This window comes from Aptenodytes forsteri, unplaced genomic scaffold (assembly GCF_000699145.1).
Source record: "Aptenodytes forsteri isolate BGI_AS27 unplaced genomic scaffold, ASM69914v1 Scaffold50, whole genome shotgun sequence".
Taxonomy (NCBI): Eukaryota; Metazoa; Chordata; class Aves; order Sphenisciformes; family Spheniscidae; genus Aptenodytes; species Aptenodytes forsteri.
Genome location: NW_008795126.1, coordinates 4,089,353 through 4,108,491, shown reverse-complemented (window position 1 = coordinate 4,108,491; position 19,139 = coordinate 4,089,353). Strand labels below are relative to the sequence as shown.

At 38.8% G+C, this 19,139-nt stretch overlaps 1 protein-coding gene across 1 annotated transcript in view; it reads left to right on the top strand.

Moving 5' to 3' along the window:
• Nucleotides 1–18,217: 18,217 nt before the first annotated feature.
• Nucleotides 18,218–19,139, top strand: part of CDYL2 (chromodomain Y-like 2) — a 62,523-nt gene continuing 61,601 nt past the window's right edge. The window contains exons 1-2 of the mRNA XM_009277341.1: nt 18,218–18,367; nt 18,796–19,065. Coding sequence (XP_009275616.1) covers nt 18,218–18,367; nt 18,796–19,065 — 420 coding nt within the window. The remainder of the gene's footprint in view (nt 18,368–18,795; nt 19,066–19,139) is intronic.

Here is a 19,139-nt window from a genome sequence, read left to right as displayed (position 1 = left end):
TATATTCTTCCTCAGTGTCAACAAACCCTGAACATTAAATAACTTTCTACAAACTAATGCAAGTTAAAGAAAACTTCCTTGGAGTTTCCTGGCATTCTGGATGGAGCGCAGCCGAAGACTTCAGCTGCAGCTTCACTACGCTGCCATTTTAGCCATCCGTTTTCTATAGCTCAAAGATTTATGATGATCAGAAACGATTCAAAGACGATAGCTATAATGCACAGGTAATCCTCAGTAACATATATCTAATAATATAAATATGATGAATCTTAATTAACTTAGATTCTACAATTTTAATATTCTGCGGCCAAGATTTACTGACATCTTGCAACCATTAACTAGTTATTCTTGTACTAGCCTGTATGGAACAAAAGAGAAATGTGATATATTAGCCTTGTCTCTGCAAGGAACAACTAAGAGAAATGATACATTAGCCCTGTCTCTGCAACGTACAAGAACTTCCCATTATACATAAATGGAATCATCTGGGACTGCATCATCCTAAATACTAAAATAAAAGTGGAACTAACACTATCATCTAGATGTAACTCTACATTTGGCTATATCAATATGTGCCATATTCTACTTAGAATAAATAGCTCTTTTTTTCATGAGCCACATCTATAAAATCCTGGTCTTAGATGAAACAAGCTTATTTCAAAGTTATCAGTTATGGAATATTACTTTACAAAGTTAGATTTTCAGCTTTTCTGTAACTTCCCAAGTTGACTTAAGCATTAATGCATTAAATTGTGACTATGGTCAGATAATTGATCTAAACCTACTTAAGCTAAAGACTACTCTCATATCAACACAAATATTTAATTGAGTTCTCATTCAAGTGATCAAAAGTCACAAGACTATAGCTGATGCTGCATCTATCCTCTATTTTAGCATCATCATTTCAGTTTATACCATCAGTCACATCACTTAAGGTCAAACTGTGTTAAACATGATGGAGGATCCATTCTATATAATACAGACCTCTGTAACATAATTTAGACTTACTCTGATGCAATATTATAAATTACTTTTGTTTTATATGTTCAAATAATAAAATTCATGTAGCTTATAACAGGGTTTGATATTATCATTTTTATGTTAAAATAATATTGAACACATTAAAACACAACAGGATGCAAAGAATCCAGCTTGTACCACTTCACTTCAGTGGAATTAAGAACTTTGTAACCAACTGGCAGATCAAACCCAAAACATAAATTTTACTATCTACATCGTTTAGAAACGTAAGACAGGAATAAGTTCAGTAGGGCAAAACAGTATAAAGTAATACCACTTCACTTCAGTGGAATTAAGATCTTTGTAACCAAGGCAAACCCCAAACCCAAAACATAAATTTTACTATCTACATCGTTTAGAGACAGGAATAAGTTCAGTAGGGCAAAACAGTATAAAGTAAATTTAGTACTGAAATACATTCTATAGAACACAGACTGACATTTCTTTGCAGATTTGCAAAGGGCACTTTAATTTTCTATGAAACAGACTGACATTTCTTTGCAGATTTGCAAAGGGCACTTTATGACCCATTAGGAATCAAACGTAGTATTTGTGGCACAAGTGCATATACTGTAACATTTATTGAGCCTATTTATCTGAGATAAAACACATAGGATACGAAATGTGAAAGCCATTATAATATTTCGTCCCCATTTATTTACCTGGCCAGGATACACTATTGAATTTCACAACTCGTTTATGATGGAGTCATGGGAATATGGCAATTGCATAAATAACACCCCAAGTCAAAATGCAAAGCTGTAACCATTGAAAAAGTACAATTGCTTTTTATAGCAGTTCTTAATCTGCTCTTTCCTCACCACGGAAATATAATACATTAACCATTTATTAATCTTTGATGTCATCATGTGACCTTTAAAATGAAAAGGCATGGACTTAAACGAAAACTCTGTTCCATAACAGATTGTGTGACATTGTTACAGCTTCCAGAGCAAGCATTTGTGATGTTGGATGCCACGTATTATAATCTCAGCAAGCGCAAAAGGGAAGAGAGGCATCGTGGGTCAGAATCATTGGTTTAGCCTGTGTAATGAGAAGTAACCCTAAATAGAAAATACTAGGATACATCTAAAAGAAATTACATCTTTGTTGGAAACAATGATTAAAATACAGGTACCAGTCATGAAATAAGTTTTCAACTTCCAACTATGCCATACCCAGATTGTATACACTACATACAAATATATTCCAGTATACACACATCTCATAGCCAAATCACTTCAAGCTAGGAGTGCTGGAACCTCCACACACAAGTGATTAAACTGACAAGCATGAAATCCATTTGGGTGCATGAGTCTTCCCATCTTGTGCAGACAAATGAACGATGACGCTCACAAATACATGACTGATATTTGTGTGTGAGAAACTGTGTGTGTGAACCGGGATGAGCTGTTTGGCAGAAATCAGTGCTGCAGGAAGCGTCACTAGAGGTACAACATGGCAGATTGCAATCAAAGATTCAGTGTGGTGAGATCGGAGCTGGAAACCGCCAAATAATTGGTTCCTCTCGGTATTTTGTGAATGCAGAGGATGTAACAACTTATGGATGACATTTTGCATGCATTGAGGAAATGAGTGATAATAATGAAGTTATATACTTTCATTTCTGCTGCCTTTTCTTTTTAACTGCACCAGTTATGCTAGAATACCCCTAATCAGATAAACTGCTGAGTCATTCAGGATGCACTGCTGACTCATGACTGTTTCAGTTTAGTTGTATGAAAGAAAGGCCTGACAGAAATTGTTTTGGTTAAATAGCTGCAGCTGAATTAAAATTTTCTATCCCAGTACTACTCACATAAAAATAAAGATAATATTGAAGTGCATAACTACCTTCTTGCCTGCCCGAAAGCTCAATGAGAGATTTACTTGCTAACAGGAAAAAAAAGGAAAGTTATTCGGCATATTCTCAAACAACAGTCTTCTAAAACAGAAAAGGTGAGATAAATCTCACAATTTTAGACAGGAAAGTGTTAAGTTTTGTATCAGGAAACAATGAATGTCTACCATGTATTTGTTCTCAGAATTTTACCACCACTTGGAAAGCTGGAGCAAGCGATGTGGAGAGCTGTTCTTCAGGTTCCAGCATTTATTCCAGAGGCCTCCCTGGCCATTACACTCTCCCTCCACAACTGTAGTTGACGTTCTACATCTTACTTGATATTTCCACAACAGAAGTAATGGGACATATGTTTTCCAGTTACAATAAGAACAATGTGTGGAGAGACGAGACTCTCAGACAATGCAGTGCCAAATACTTTTCTGTTGCAATGATGTGGCCCCACTGATTTCAAGATGTGGCTTTAGGGATAAAAGAAAGAATGGAAATGCAACTACATCACAGGCCGGCTTTCGAATGAAGAGACAGAATACAGTGGAGCATAAGCAACATTATGAGTAACATATAATTATGTTTTAAAGCAGAACTATGAATCAAAATACTTATTAATGGAACCCCTGAATTTATTAATTTTGCTAAAGAGGTAAGCCACTAAACTGCCTTCGAAGTGGTGTTAATATAAAGGTCGGTCAGTCATTAGCAGCATAAAGTATCCTCCCGCACTTTGGAGAATTTGACTATTTAGTAATGGATGTTAAAAGACACACCAGAGTTCTTTCAACACGTTTTAGCTGAAAATTGGAATATTCTTCACACAGAAACCTAACATACAAGAAAGGTAACCTTTTCACTACAGAAAATGCCAGTACTACACTACAGAACAACAGAAACATTAAATTTCTATTGCTTTTTTTGAAATGTGACTTTGTAAGTGTTGGCTAACACTGAGCAAGGATAGACACTCAGCAAATATTACAAGTACTTTTTACCCTATTTATTCCAGCTGTAAGGGATTCAAAATTCTCTCAGACAAACTCCACCTGTGAAAACCCAAACAGTATAGAGCAGAGGCAGCTGGGAAGCCATATTTCTTCTTTCATGGAAAGTTTTAATCAGAGACAAAAAAAATTTATTAAATTTGGGAAAGGGGTCTGTATAAAACATGTTTTTGATTATCAGCATTGAGAACATTTGTATGTTTTCAGATTTTAAGAAACAAATGTACCAACAAAAGTTCTTCTTCTTCCTTCCCAAAAGTGCTATTTAATTGAAAAGCCATTTTCTTTCCAGCAAAGAAGAAAAAGTTGTGATGAAAAACGTCTTACTTGCAACTAGTTTTAATGTTCAGACTAACAGTCTGGAAACCATTGACACTGATAAATTTTCTAGCAGTAGCAGAGCAATGCTGCAAGCTTCCTGCAATCCCCACCTCCCTTCAGGGACCCAGAAATAGCTGCTGAAGTCCCAGAGTGGGTTTAGCTGATTCATGAGAAATGCAATTAGGCCAAGAAGAAAATGCACTGATGAGTTATTTCTCAGATAGGTTTTGCTGCTAAGATTGCAGGTGAGACTAGCAATCTTGGAGAGGCTTTTGGCTCATAAGAAACTCAGCCAAACTGAAGAGGCAATACCAACTGTCCTCATTAACTGACTCTTAATCCACAAGTAATTTGTATTCTGCTTGTAGGGATTAATCTAGGTCAAAGCAAGAGTTTCTAGTGAGCCTAGTGCACAAGAAAATCCCAAATACTGAAAGAAAAGCTTGCAAACAAGAACATGGTTTAATACATATCTTATTGTCTCCCAGTTTTTGCAGCCTTACTATAGAGTTCTACGGCATTTCCAATCAGTAACAAGCTGTGTGTCAATAAAGGGAGTTTGTGTAACGGGCATGGAGAATTTAGTTACTGAACCAATGGTCCGGACCTAGCAAACATGACAAAATTTCTCTGTAAAATATATGAAGCATTTTAGCAACAAATTAATGAAGAAGAACATTTCTTACAACTTCTTGTCCAGTTATGTGTCTCCACAATGCTTGTGTACTGCACGTGTAATTGCTACAGACCAGTCTTGGGCCACAGATAATGCACTATAGCACAATAATCTTCCCTTAAATGGATTATGCCGATCCTTCCCTCTACACATAATGAAAATGGAGCTTGTTCTTCTTCCTCCCCTAGGTTAGGGGGAAAGATTCAGAAAGTTTTAAAAAGACATTAAACATTATTGCTATTGGCAGGTCCCAGCTTTATAATGTCTAAAACCTTGTATTTTAAAAGATTCTTATGACTATTTTGACAAGCTACCATGGTTGCCACAGGCCTTTGAAATGCAGAAGACAGAATGCCCTTAAGCTAAAAAAGTGCCTTTTCTTTATCCTGTTGAATTGTACTCAGGCTGAGCCAAATTACAAATTGTTTAAAATTGGCATTTTCTTCTTTTACTTGAATTGCTCGGGAAAATTTAGGAATGTAGGACTGGAAGGGATCTCCTGAGTCATCAGATACAGTCCATAGGCACCATGTTATATAATCCTTTTCATAAAAGTATGGATCTCCACCTTAAAAGCAACTGTTCTTTTTCTGAACCCACTACCTCCTTTGTAGGCTGTTTCAGAACCTCATGTAATTAAAAAACCTTCTTCTGATTTCCAGCCAGAATATATTCATGGCCAGTTTAGATCCATTTTTTTTCATAAGCAAATACTGCCCTTTAGCTTAAATAGCTCTTTCCCATGTCTTGTATTTATTCCCTCATGTATTCATATTGTGTCTCAGTTTTTCTCCTCCTATGCTGAACAAGCCAAGTCTTTTTTAGTTCCTTACCCTAAAATAGGTCCTCCACTCCCCTAATGAGCTTCAGGAGCACAGCAAAAATTAACTGTCCATGGGCATCCTAAAGGGCCAGGTCTGCATCGCTGCAAAAGTAAAGGCACATGACACACTGGGAACTCCTGAAACCTACTGGGGACCCATGACTAACCTAGAGCCGCTACAGCACTCCTCCCTAACCCCGATCATTGAGCATTCATCAATAATTTCAGTTAAGAAAAGGACAAAGCAAGAGTCCTACACATGCACCTGTTTTTGGAGCTCACCACCACCAGGGATCAGAAGGACGACAGCACTGGTGCAAGCTTAGATTTTTTTATTTCTCAGGTAATTTTGGCATTGATAACTCTTGAAGTATTTGATCTAAGAACAAAATCAGAAAACATCAAGAAGGGTTCTTAAATGTCCAATAAAAAGCCACTGAAATCAGTCTGAATTTTCCAGAAGCTCTCAGGCTTTTAACCAAGTCCAACGGGGGGGTAGTTTAGTGACAGCCTATACAACAGAAGTAATGGGACATACGTCTATACAACAACATATTACACAAAGATTGGTGTAATTATATCACCCATGGACTTCATGATGGATACAATAAACATACTTATGGGAAAAGAAGTGGGAAAAATACAGCATCGATGATGGGAAAGAAAAAACCAGAGAGTATATAATCACATTTGGTGAGTCAATGTTGATTTTGATGCAAAAAAAACCACAGGAGGAACATTAGCTTGAGTATTAGAAAAAGCTCCTTAATGATGGTATTTGTTAGAGCCTGTAAACTGCAAAACAGAGAACTTCTGAAAGTTAGTAACACACAGCACTGGATGAACAAACTAGTGTTGATCTGAGAGAAGGAATTTTAATTCTGTATCTTTTCTATCTTTTATTTCTCAGGGTTTGGGTGGGGGTTTTTTGTATTCTACCCAATAAATTTCCTTATAAATTCTACCCTGAATTTCTCTCTGTAAAGGAATTTCAGGATGATAGATCAGAAAGGCACCACATCTCCTTCTCATATAGCGAACACATCTGATGCCCTGGAGCAGGGAGAGGAGCCTCAGCACTGTTCCACCATTTCTCATCTAAGTCCACTGCTGAGAAGCATTGGAGAAAGGCAGTGAGATCAAGGGAGTCAGTGCATTTGCCAACCTGAAAGGTGAATACTCATCAATGGCATTTATGAATGATTTAGTATTCAGAGTGCACTTGGGACTCTCTTGTCATGTCATGGACATACACAAAAAGACACGTAAACTAGAAAATTAATCCTTTATATCTAGCTTTATCAAGTACAATGTGTCACTGCCGTGGTTCAGCCTAACTTTACAAAATACATTCTGAAGACACCACAGTAGGACAACAGCAATACATTTTACCTAGCAAGGGACTTGCTAAGTATTAAAATATTACATTCCAGAGACTAACCTAGGTGAAGGATAAGGTCGGTACATCTCTTCAACATATACCCACTTTTCTTCCCTCCTTGGGTAGTTCTGAAATCTGCAGGAATGCACTACCTCTTAATAAAAAAATAGAAAAAGAGTAATTTCTACTGAAAAGAGAGCTGGGAGTATGTAACAAGAGCAAAAGGCCACCAGGTCTTGCGTAGCTTTCAAGACCAATGGCAGGTCAAAGGAGCAGTTGCTAACGTAGCTGATTAGCCATTTGATTTAGAGGTCCTCCTGAGTTAGAAGCTTTATCTGTTATTGCTCAGTTTTGCTGTAGGCCCCAACAGCGACTACTCAGTGTCTCCTGATATCTGTAGTCTCTGTCCTCTGACAAGAAATAGTTTCTTTTTGTAACTTTACATGTTCTCTGTCCATATATGAAATTTCCTCCATGTCTGCCTTCACTCATGAGATACTATTGAGAGAAAATAATATTCTTTGATCTGGACTTCCTGAACAGAGATAGCTCAATGTATCTGCTACATTTGAAATTAATCTTCCTCACTACATTTTTGTAGAAATAAGTTTTCTAACTGTCAAGTGGAAATAAGGGTGCCACCTTCCAACACAGTTAAAATCAGTAGCGTGTTCTCAGTGTTCTGTTAAAGGCAGCTCATGAACTGAGTTACTTCTATCCTTATAATCCTGTGAAAGAAGGGGCAAGATTTGCCCTGTTAGGAATTTTACTATCCCAGAAAGGTGACAGCTAACAACCATAAGGACTGAGGCATATTCATGGATTTCTCAAGAGTAGACAGCTGATACACATAACCTTTGGGCTAAGCAGACCACCACTTAAGATGACAGAGAAGTTCTGTTTTTATATCCACTAGTATTAAGTCTTTTGAGACTGCCAGAAAAAGTGGCTGGTTTTGTGACATGGGTAACAGTTCATTTAGACCTGAAACTCAAGACTCCAAACATATTTCACAGGCATATTTTCCTTTTCTAGTTGGGAGCAGATTACTTTTTTAATGAGCCTTCCTCCATGTTAACTGCTTTTTCAGTCTTTCGATTGATTGCATGGATAGAGTCAGCAAGGAGGCAGCTACTGAGCATGACTGGCTGCATCAGAAGGAGGCAAGGGCAGTTCTGTCTCTGCTGCTGTCACCACCATGTGACACCAGAACAACTGAAGCAATCACGTGAGTTAAGCAGAGTGCATGGCCCAACTTGTCCATGACCTCTGAGAAGTACATCACAGCAGCCAGCACCACACCCACATGCACTGCTGGCCATGATGAGACATAATGGGTGGGTCAGCGCAGGATTTACAGACAGGGCAGCAAGGCGATGATATTTGTGGACAGGAAAGGAGGTGTTTTGGGGCAGATGGTACATGCATGAAGAGACAACCGTGTTTTGGCCACTGCTGCTGGGCACTGGGTACAGCTATGGCCCTGAGCCAGAAGCAAAGCAGCATCTTTGCCATAGGTATGGCTGAATCAGTCCTGGCTCTTGGTATCTGACTACAACTCAACCCTTGTGCAGATGCGTGGGTGAAGGTGTCACACAGTATGGTACAGGTTGTGTGGGACAGTAAGGACAGCTCTCAAGCAAGCACTGGCTGTGCTGCTTTGAGGACCCACAGAAACTACCCCTTGTAACAGGCCTACTGAGTATTGAACCCTCCAAGAAACTCTTGTTCAGATTGCAGCTGCTGCCAACCAAACAGCGCCAAGATTGCTAAGGCAGAAAGACTGTCCACGCACATTAGCCAACTCTGCCACTTTCTGAATGTCAAATGTTGGCAGGTACATACAAGAATCAAGTAGCCATCAAACGATCGTGTCCTTGGGTTACACTGCCCTGTAACAGACTTGTATTGCTAACATTCTGGAAAAGTTCAAGCATCAGACTTTGAAATAGCCTGAAACCTAAATATAAAGGCATATGAATGAACACAAAGATGTAGAAAACAGACTCTGTTCTCTTAGAAATGAAAAATGCCCAACTGCAGGTGTGTTCTACTAGCTGAAAATCACATTTGAGTAGCACATCAGTATCACAACAACCACAAGGAGTTCATGATTTGTCACGTAAGTTTACTTGCTTCCTGCCTTCCTTCAGCTGAAGCTGCACTGGGACTTGTACACAACACAGTGAAGAGCATACAGCAATGCAGATAGCAGGAGCTCTAGCACAGGATACATTCTGCTACCACCCTTTTTAATTACTATTTGCAGTTCAAGGCTGCACAGATTACCTCCACCCACACAAGGTAATTTGAACACTTTTATTTCATATAACTATGTACTGACATGATGTTAACAGTTGCAATTTCAAGGAGTAAAATCCTTAGAACAGCAGTTACAGACCAAGCAGAAAAATCTCAGATCTTTCCCTCTGGTTTCATAGAATCGCAGAACAGCTGAGTGTGAAAAGGACCTCTGGAGTTCATCCAGTCCAGCTCAAAGAAGAGCAAATTTCAAAGTTAGATAAGGCAGCCCAGGGCCTTGTCCAGTTGAGCCTTGAAAATCTCCAAAGATGGAGATTCCACAACCTCCCTGGGCATCTGTTCCAGGGCTTAACCTCTCTCATTGTGATTTTTTTTTTCCTTCTGTCCAGTGAAAGTTTCCCTTCTTGCAATTTGTGACTATCACCCCTCATCCTTTTGCTGTGCATCTCAGAAAAGTCTGGCACATCCTCCCTATTACCACCTCTTAGGACCGCTATTAGATCCACCTCAGGCTTCTCTTCTCTGGACTAAACAAACCTTTGTCGCTCAGCCCCTTCTTCCATGAGGTTCTCAGTCCCCCGACCATCTTAATGGCCCAACTGCTATCACACCGTATACCTCACCATGTAGACACACTGTACTGCTTTGCATCAACAAGGTTGAAAGGGTTGAAAATTATCCCTACATAGCATGGTGACATCAGGTGCAAGGTCCCAGTCTCTAAGTAAAGTCAATTTAAAATTTGCACTAGCCTCAGTGAGGCCAGGTGCTCACCTAAGACATCTGCCCTTACTGCCAAACAGAATTAAAATTCAGTTCAGGGGACTAACAGGGTGGAGAACATGTGTCAAAGATTTCTGTGTTAGAGAGGAAAAATGAACAAAAACAGTGATAAGGAATTGGGTAGTGAATTTCACAGGGATACTTAGTTGCAACATGCTCTGAAACTGCGTTATTAAAACTAGAACAGAAAATTGTATGTTTCATTACCCAGAATTAGAATGAGAATGGACTGGTTTGTGCACAAAAAAGTGTAACTGAGAGGCTGTCCAAGATAACAAAAAACAAACCAAGATTGTTATCTGATGATATCAGTACCAATATTCTGCACTATGTCTTGTATGAAAAATTATCTGTATCATATACTTACAAACAATACATTGCATGAGCTCACAAATAAACAAAACTCAGGTCTTACTTCCATACAGTAAGTTTAGATAGGCTTATTTGGTTTGGTCTAACTGTTTAACAATAGAGGGAACACACAGTAATACAAGTCAGTGAGAATTACAACTACAACTGACCAGAATGCCAAGCTGAAACAAAAACACAACTTCTGCTTTCAGGAAACTCTGAACCAGAAGTAACATGTTGCCAAGAGAGCAGATGAAGAAGTAAAATTAATGCACTGTTATAGAACTAAAATAACAAGGAGTAAGACTAAGTGGTGAGAGGTGAGCTTGGGAGCAAGTCCTTTGGTTCCTACCAATATCTGATTTACCTCCACTTAAAGACTCCGGGCCAGAATTTCAGGGAAGGTGAATTGCTGTTGCTATACTGAAGTCATTACTTTAAATTCACTGAAAGTCCAGCTTTCAGGTTGTGGCTTTTAGTATGCTCCAACTTGCTTTGTTCCAACCAGACTGCATAGGAAATTTGGGTTTGAGTGTAAAGGTACAGACTTGATTCTCAGCTCTACTCAGGTTTTACATTCCCTGATTTTCAAGAATTACTCTTGACTCACACTGATAAATGAATTAGTCTTTCAAATTAAAACTAGGCTTTTTCATTTACTTCTTTTAACTCTAAGTCAGTCCATTTTGGTTTAAGAAAGCCCTATTGTGGAGACTGTGGACCAGTCCATGCCTACCATAAGTGGGCTGGCTGCCATCCCATCTGTACTGATACACTCTGTTAGAGACACTAAAGAAAAGTTAAATGGTTCATTATCTGTAAATCAGTATTGCAAATGGATTTAAAATTTTTAAAAGTCACTCTAGTGCAAAAACTAGAGTTAAATTCTTGACAATTCTAAAGTTGAGAATGTTTAATGTCTAAAAATAAAAATGAGAGTATAAAATAATTAGAATAATGTCTAAGAACAAGATATTACCATTTTGCAAGTTCTTTGTCAAAAACTGTGTAAGTATGCTTTTGAAGCATACTTTTCCCACAAATAAATGCAATGCAAATACTAGGTCCCATAAGGCCTGGTTTATAGCCCTTACCCTAAAACGTAGTCCTAAGGATTAGCATAGTTAAGTATGCACTGTAATGTAGAGCCTGTTGTATATTCATTCACAGTGGGCATAATTCTCTTCTTAGAGACATTACCAAACCCAGCAACAGCCCTTGTATGTAAATGGGGAGTTCCACTAGCTTGCATTTAAAGGCATCTATAATAACAAATAATTAACATGCGTGACATATTTACATATTTTTAAAGTGCAGTAAGGTACCATATAATATATATTATTTCAAAACATAAAACATCTTAGCAAAATAAAAAAAGAAAAATATTCCTTTAAAATTTAGCTTCCATGCTCCTAAACAAACCTCCTGTAAACACATACATCTTTTAAAAAGCATGCCATTAGTAACTCTAGCTAACAGGCGTAGAAAGAATTTCTGAATGCCCACCAGACAAAATTAATGCTACTTCTTCCTGGACTACAATAGGCTTTTCCCATTTTGTCATGATCTAAAAGCTCTTTGTTTTAAATTTCCAGGCAAAGAGTAGCTAACCCTTGACTAGCTCAAAATAGTATTTTGAGCTGTGTTACGATACTCAAATACAATATATATGCATTTTCTTGAGTGAAATCTAACATAATTTCCCAGAGCCCAAGAATCCTATAACCACAAAAGAAGTCTCTCCTTAAAGAATGTAATCAGAAACAATGCCACAGATAATCCAATTAATTCCTGGAGCAAGGGCCTGAGAGTTGGGATATGGATTTCATCCCTGACTATGCAACTTCCCATGATCTTGAGAATCATCGAGTCATGATACATTTCAGTTTTCAGACCATCATGTTCAGGATACTAATACATTTCTAGTAAGTATTTTGAAAATCTCATAAAAAATAAACTGATTAAATTTAGGTTTATGAAATCTAATTTAAATATCCATTTAAACATATTTTTTTTACTGTGAGGGTGGTGGAACACTGGAACAGGTTGCTTGGACAGGTTGTGAAATCTTCATCTTTGGAGATACTCAAAACCCAACTGGAGATGGTCATGAGCGAATGTGCTCTAGATGACTCTGCTTTGAGCTGCGGGGTTGGACTAGATGATCTACAGAGGTCTTCTCCAACCACCACTATTCTGTGCTTTTCTAATAATTGTATGTATTTTTAAACACTTTCAGTGTATTATGGGGTTTTTGCTTGTAAGCCCAGAAAAATGGACTTGGAGGCACCTTCTGGCTTCAGGCTTTCCATCCTCACAAGTATTGTAATCCTTTTCATAAATGGATCAGGCTCCATATTGTCCCTCATTAGTAAGGAATGATTCTTTTTGTTTTCTGAAATGTTGTGTGTCCTTGCATAGTTTCAGAGTTATTGTTATAATCATGCAGTGATATTCCTTTTCACTGTGCGACCCTCATGAGTAGCCTAGCTATACAGAGGGTGTTTTGTGAACGGCAAATACAGAGATACAAGCTGAGTCCATAATTAAAAAATCACAAAACACAGTATTGCTTAACATATAAAATTATACACCTAGATGTTAAAACCCTGCATATTTGCGTATTAGTAGATATCACTAGTTCAGTGCAATTTTTATAGAGCAAAGTTTCAGGGAAAAAATCCATTGGTTTACTAATGTGCTGTAGTATACTGTGATCACTCTGAATATTACATATACTCTATGTGTAAACCGTACTGAATTTGTCAGATGTCTTCCCTTAAGAGATTCTTTCACTCAGCTAAATCTAACAGTGTTTTCTATCGTCTTGCTATTTATGGATTCTTTATAATGATTCTAATACATCTTGTCCAGATAGTACTAATAAAACTTATCTCAACTTCCTTTAATTGGCACTGTGCAAGTCTCAAATCCCACGTTGCATTATAACTTAAAACATTCTTAGGTGTTTACACACTGTCATCTGCTGCTTAACAGAAAAAAACACGTGAGCTATCCACTTCACACTTCTATTTCTACCTAAATAAAAATAAGGCCATAAACCAAAGTCTCTAATACTGGACTCTTACCTGATGTTCAGGATATGCAGGAATATAAGAAAATAATGTGTGCCATTTGCTCCTGCTTGATGTATATGATGATTTCCTAAACCTGTTGAAAATTCAACTGTTGAGCTGTCAATTTTGAAAGCTCTGTATACACAAGAGTTCCCATATGAAATTGACTTCTACATGATCTACGCTTTCCCATTTTTCTTGCCTTAGTTGGAAAGTTAGCAACTCTTTCAAGAGGAATGTTTTGGCACCTTTCTATTATCTATGACAACATGTCAGGTGGAAAAACAGCATTTGCAAACAAGAGGGAGCAGAATATGGAAAGATGTTATTTTTGGTGTCATTGGGAGGTACTGGCAAAAGAATCAATGTGTTCAGACAAAGACAAAGCTATCTTAATTTTCAACATAAGAAAAGGTGCAACAACGATTAGCTTCAATCTTTGTTGCCAGACATGGTTCTAGTTTCATAAAATAAGATGGTGAATGATACAACTGTATAGCAAGAGGAACCAGAAAACGGAGAGATGAACATGTGTGGAATGCACCTAAATTCACAGAGGTTAAAAGAATACTTCCACTCATTTCCATGTTTTTTGAATGAGGCCCTACATAATCATTTATGTTCCAGAACAAGCACGTGTCATGATAAGGCATCTTCTATAATGGCTGTTACGTGGCTGTGATAATAATCCATGGAAAACATACCTTTGCTGACACACCAGCAACCAATTCTGGGCCACTTCTATCTGATGCAAAGTCTTACTACCAGGTTTTCTTCAGTGACTGCTGTTATGGAACACTGCTTGTACTGGTTTAGGGAAACATTGTTTTGACAGTGAAGTCTCCTCTAGCAGGGTAATTTCTGTACTCGCCTGTTTTTCTTGCAATGGTGTACACTATCTCTGTTTCCTTCTCCTGTGACACACCATTCCGTGCTTTAATTTTTAAGGCAGTTTTTTCTCCATCTCTCTTTCTCACGTGATGTCAGTCTGTTAAAATGACTGCAATGTGTTGATCCTCATACTTGCATGGAGATCTGTTAAAATCAATAGATCACATGAATCGGCTCACAGAATCAGGGCACACGTTATACTTAATATGAAATATTTCCCACAGAAAGTAACTGACAAGCAAATACATGCTAAGCAATGGGACTTCCTTATTTTCTAAGTCTAGACGGGTAGTGGCAAGTATATACAACGGCATCATATGGATTCCCATATGCAGTATTAATGTATTAACTCTTCTTCCATATATCTTAGTTGGCATCCATTTTTTCATGTATCCTTGGTCAAAGTTTCATTTTTCCCCTTCCCAAAATACGGCAAAACTATATTGGCCATACTTAATAGAACAGAACAGAATCATAAAGTTGTAAGAAGATGGTTTTCAGAACAGCTGCCATTAAAATGTATTTTCAACCCTAGAAAAGTTCTATTCCGTGGCATATGCTGTACACCAACAAATAAACACTACTTTGTTTTCTATATATTATTGTTTGTTTTATTATACTGTGGTATTTCAGATTCTATTTCAAATGCTTCCTCTTGATGCTAAGTAATTGCATGTTATAAGATCCAAAGAAGGGTTTGGAGGAAGACATTAATTTAGCATCAGAATCAAACAATCACAACTACTTGTTTGCTTTCAAAGACAGCATGGCACAGGGCGAAGTATATTGGGCTTTTCCCAAGTCTACTTCTTCTTGTCACAAAATAATGTAAATCAATTACGCAAAACAAATGGCGCCTTCCTATTTTCCTTTCACGTTCATCTATTCTCTAATTTTTAGATGCTATATGTATGCTAAGGACATCCTCATCTTGTTTTGCAACTCCTATTTGACTTCATATCTTGGATAATTTTTCTGACAAGCTTCCTGGGGTATTTTAGCTCTCTCTCAGACCTAATAGGCGAGTGTACAGCCACCACGGTACCAAGCCCTAGGAAACCCATTATCCTGCCTATCACCCAGCCAGAACAGTGGCGTCATAAGTGACTCTCCTCTTCCTACTGTAGCTACTCACCACTTCCTGTCAACTCTTCCTTTATGAACTCACTAAAACACTTTCTTTCACTTTCGCCCTCACTGACTTTTTCCATGTTCTGGTCATCCTCCCTTTTTTGGTTAGAGACAGACATCTTGCTACCTTACTCCCTGCTTTCACTTCCAGTTGCTGCTGCTAAAATATTCCCTTTTGCCTCCCATTTTTTCACACAGCCAAGGCTTTGCACAGCTTTCGCCTTGCATCCACCTTTGGTTCCTTGTCCTTCTCTCCTTCCTCTCACCCATGCCTCGTTATCACCCTTTTCTCATTTAATTTCCATACCTTAGTATGGGAATTCTCCCAATTTCTCCATTTACCAAATTATTCTCGCCCATCATTCAGCTTCCTCTTCAAGAGACAACGCAGCCCTTTACAGCGACTTTTCATAGAGCTTGCTGCCGAAATGCACTGTTCAACTGTACGCTCCTTGGGGGAACTGTATTATTGACTGTACAGTATCTACAGTATTTGCATAGCACTGGACAGACTGACTAAACAATCAATAACAAATCAACGGCACAGCTATGACAGCAGTATTTTAGCTTTCTGAAATATAATAGTTTCGGTTTTAAGTTTATTCAGTCTGAGAGATAATTCCTGTAATCAAAGTAGTGGAAACCAGAGCATCCACCAAATCAAAAGAAGTGTTCAAATGTGACGTATCACACTTGTAATGACTCCCTTGCTTGCATTGCTCTCTTGGGATGCAAAATAGGAGAAGGCGGTGAAACAATGAGAGTAATGAATAATCACATATTTAGTAAAAATGTTCAGTTTAGAGTTTAAACAAAAATCTGGATTTTGCAGCAATTTCATTTCAGAGTAAAGATACTTCCATTTAAAGGCAATTAAAATTGGAAAATATGTATTTCCAGAAAATCTGTTATCAGAAACTTTAAAAAAAAAGTGGTAATAAGTTTAAATATTTCTATTTTTTCCAAAAGACTCAGGGGTATACTGCATGACTTGACAAGTTACAATAGCGACCTGCTGGGCAAACAAAGGTCACTTGGATTTTTTTAAAACTTAAAATCTTGTTTTCTGCTAAATGGCAGGGAAATACACTGAAACCACAATCAACTTTTCCTGGGTTTGACAATCACAAAAGTCCTCTTTCTGCTCCTCACTATTGACTCACACACCGTTGCATCCCAGGGGACTGTGTACTCTAAAACAAGGAATGAGTAATCAGGAAAAAGATGTTTCCCCTCTTCAAAGTATTCACTAAAGCATTCACCCTTTCAAAACTTCCAAACTAATATTTGTTTGGGTTGTAAATCTTACGGCAACAATATCGACAGTGTTAATGTGATCTAAACACTGTACAATGTAAATGAAATTTTCTAAAATATAGACCAGGTCATGGAGATTTCTTCCAATATGGTGCAGGGTGGGTTGTCCTAGTTTAAGCTGTCTGAGCACAGAGTAACAGCAAAGCCCAGAAAGAACAGTCTGATTATTAGACCTGTCTCAAAAGAAAAGACGTATATTCTTCTACAGCTTGGGAAGGGACATTTTTTTAATTCATTCAAGACACCTTTGGGGAGAGTTGATGCTATGTAGAAAGCCAACAGTTTCAGAGGAATATTTTAGAATGCATCTGAAAAATGACTCACTGGATTTGACTGCCATTTTGTTTACTGCTGTGGAAAGCAGCAAATGGTAGGTGTAATAAAGCAGACTTTGAAGAGAAATGTATTAAATGTCTACTTATTGATGGAATATTCTGCTCAATGAGCACTCCAAAGAGCTGATTCGCTACTGTAAACAATAAAAGTCACTTTACAATAAGACAAAATAATTGATTTATCAAGCAGAAACCATGGGGTGTGATTAAGTAGTCATGCATTTCTTGGGAATTAAGAAATTTTTGCTGCACTAATTACTAAAATTGCTAAAGGCATGGGTAGTTTACAGTATTTCTTAATTCTTTCAACATTTTACTCTTCAAATATCAACAATCCCAACAATCCGAGTATCACTGGCAAATTGGAAAGCAGAGAACAACCCTCCAGTTACTTCAGTTTAGATAAAAAAAGTTACATTTTACATCAGCAGAGTGGCTTGTCCTTAGGAATTCAACATTATCACACCACCCAGCAGACCACAGAAACCATAAACATCTTTGAGCTCCAAACTGCCATAAGATAGTTTTTATTGAACTGTAAGTCAATACTAAACTGGTTAGCTGGCAAGTTCATAATCACCAGAGGTAATATTCACGGTTCAGGAGATGGGGGTCAATCAAGAGCTGGATGTGCATGTGTTATTTCCTACTTTCATGATAAAAAGTGACAATGTTCAAAATACCCAATATCGATATTTCAAACAGGAATCCTCTCAGTCAGAAGAGTCTTCAGCTTCACTCCACTTGGACCGCACCAGGATTTTTGGTCATAAATGAAATTCCAGAAATAATTCAGTGCTCGATACCAGTGACATTTATTAACCATGCCCAGACTTACAGTATTATACTCAACAACCGGCTCCAATCTGCCACTTGGATAATAGCCTGGGCAGTGCCAAGTCCCGCATTAACGTGGAGCGCAGCGTTGTTACACAAAGGACTGAAATCAAAAGATGAGAGATGCCAACACAATGAAGACGAACGAAAGCCATGACCACAGCAAAGCCAGACCACGCAGCACTCAGCATCTCTCCCAGACTCCGGGGGAATGACTACCAGAGGTCAGCTATGAGAACATGGGGTCTAAAAGCCGGTAACAACTACAGCAGGCTGGCTACAAAGCCAAGGTGTGAAGAACTGGTCAGAGCAAACCCTAATGGCGCTCTTTCGTATCAAGAAAGATAATATACAGAGGACGCTCAACACTCTACCTGAAGAAACAAATCCTTCACAGCGTGAAGCTGCAGGAACATGACTTGATATTCAAGCGGCCTCCACAGAAGCACAGTCCTTTGCGTCACATTGGCCACGGCATCGCACTAAGGGCCCTTTGTCGCATGCCAGCGCCTGTCTCCTCAAGGCTCCATCATGCCTGGTGGAAAGCGGGGCTTCCTCTCACGATGAGCTAGTTTGTCTTCACTCATGGCCAAGCTGGTGTGAGAAAACCTCCTCAACCTTGGAATCACCAAGCAGGAGGCATTCGGCAGTAACGGCGGATAAAGGCAGGCAGGAGGGCGAGCTGCTGTCCGGCTTGCTTGGTGCCATCTTCACGGGAATCCCTCACTCAGGTAAGCCACTGCGGTGGGCCGGAAGGACGCCAGCGGTCATGGGGCGGCCCTTTTCCTCAGACGAAAGGCCCAGAAGGCTCTAACGTGGCAACTGCCAACAGCTTCATGCTGCCCCACGTCCCACAGCCGCTTCAAAATGCCGTCTGCCCGCTGCCTCCATGTGAAGACCAGGTGGCAGGAGGTCGGCAGCTTCCATTTCCTGGAGAGGGCTGGCTAATTTGCAAAATGGCTGCAAGAGAGCGGGAGAGGCCTTTCCTTGCCTGGCGGAGGGTGGGTGCCGGTGGAGGCGAGAGGTGGCCCCAAAACCTGCCACCCTCCCCAGGCTGCCCCTCCTCGGGGGGCTC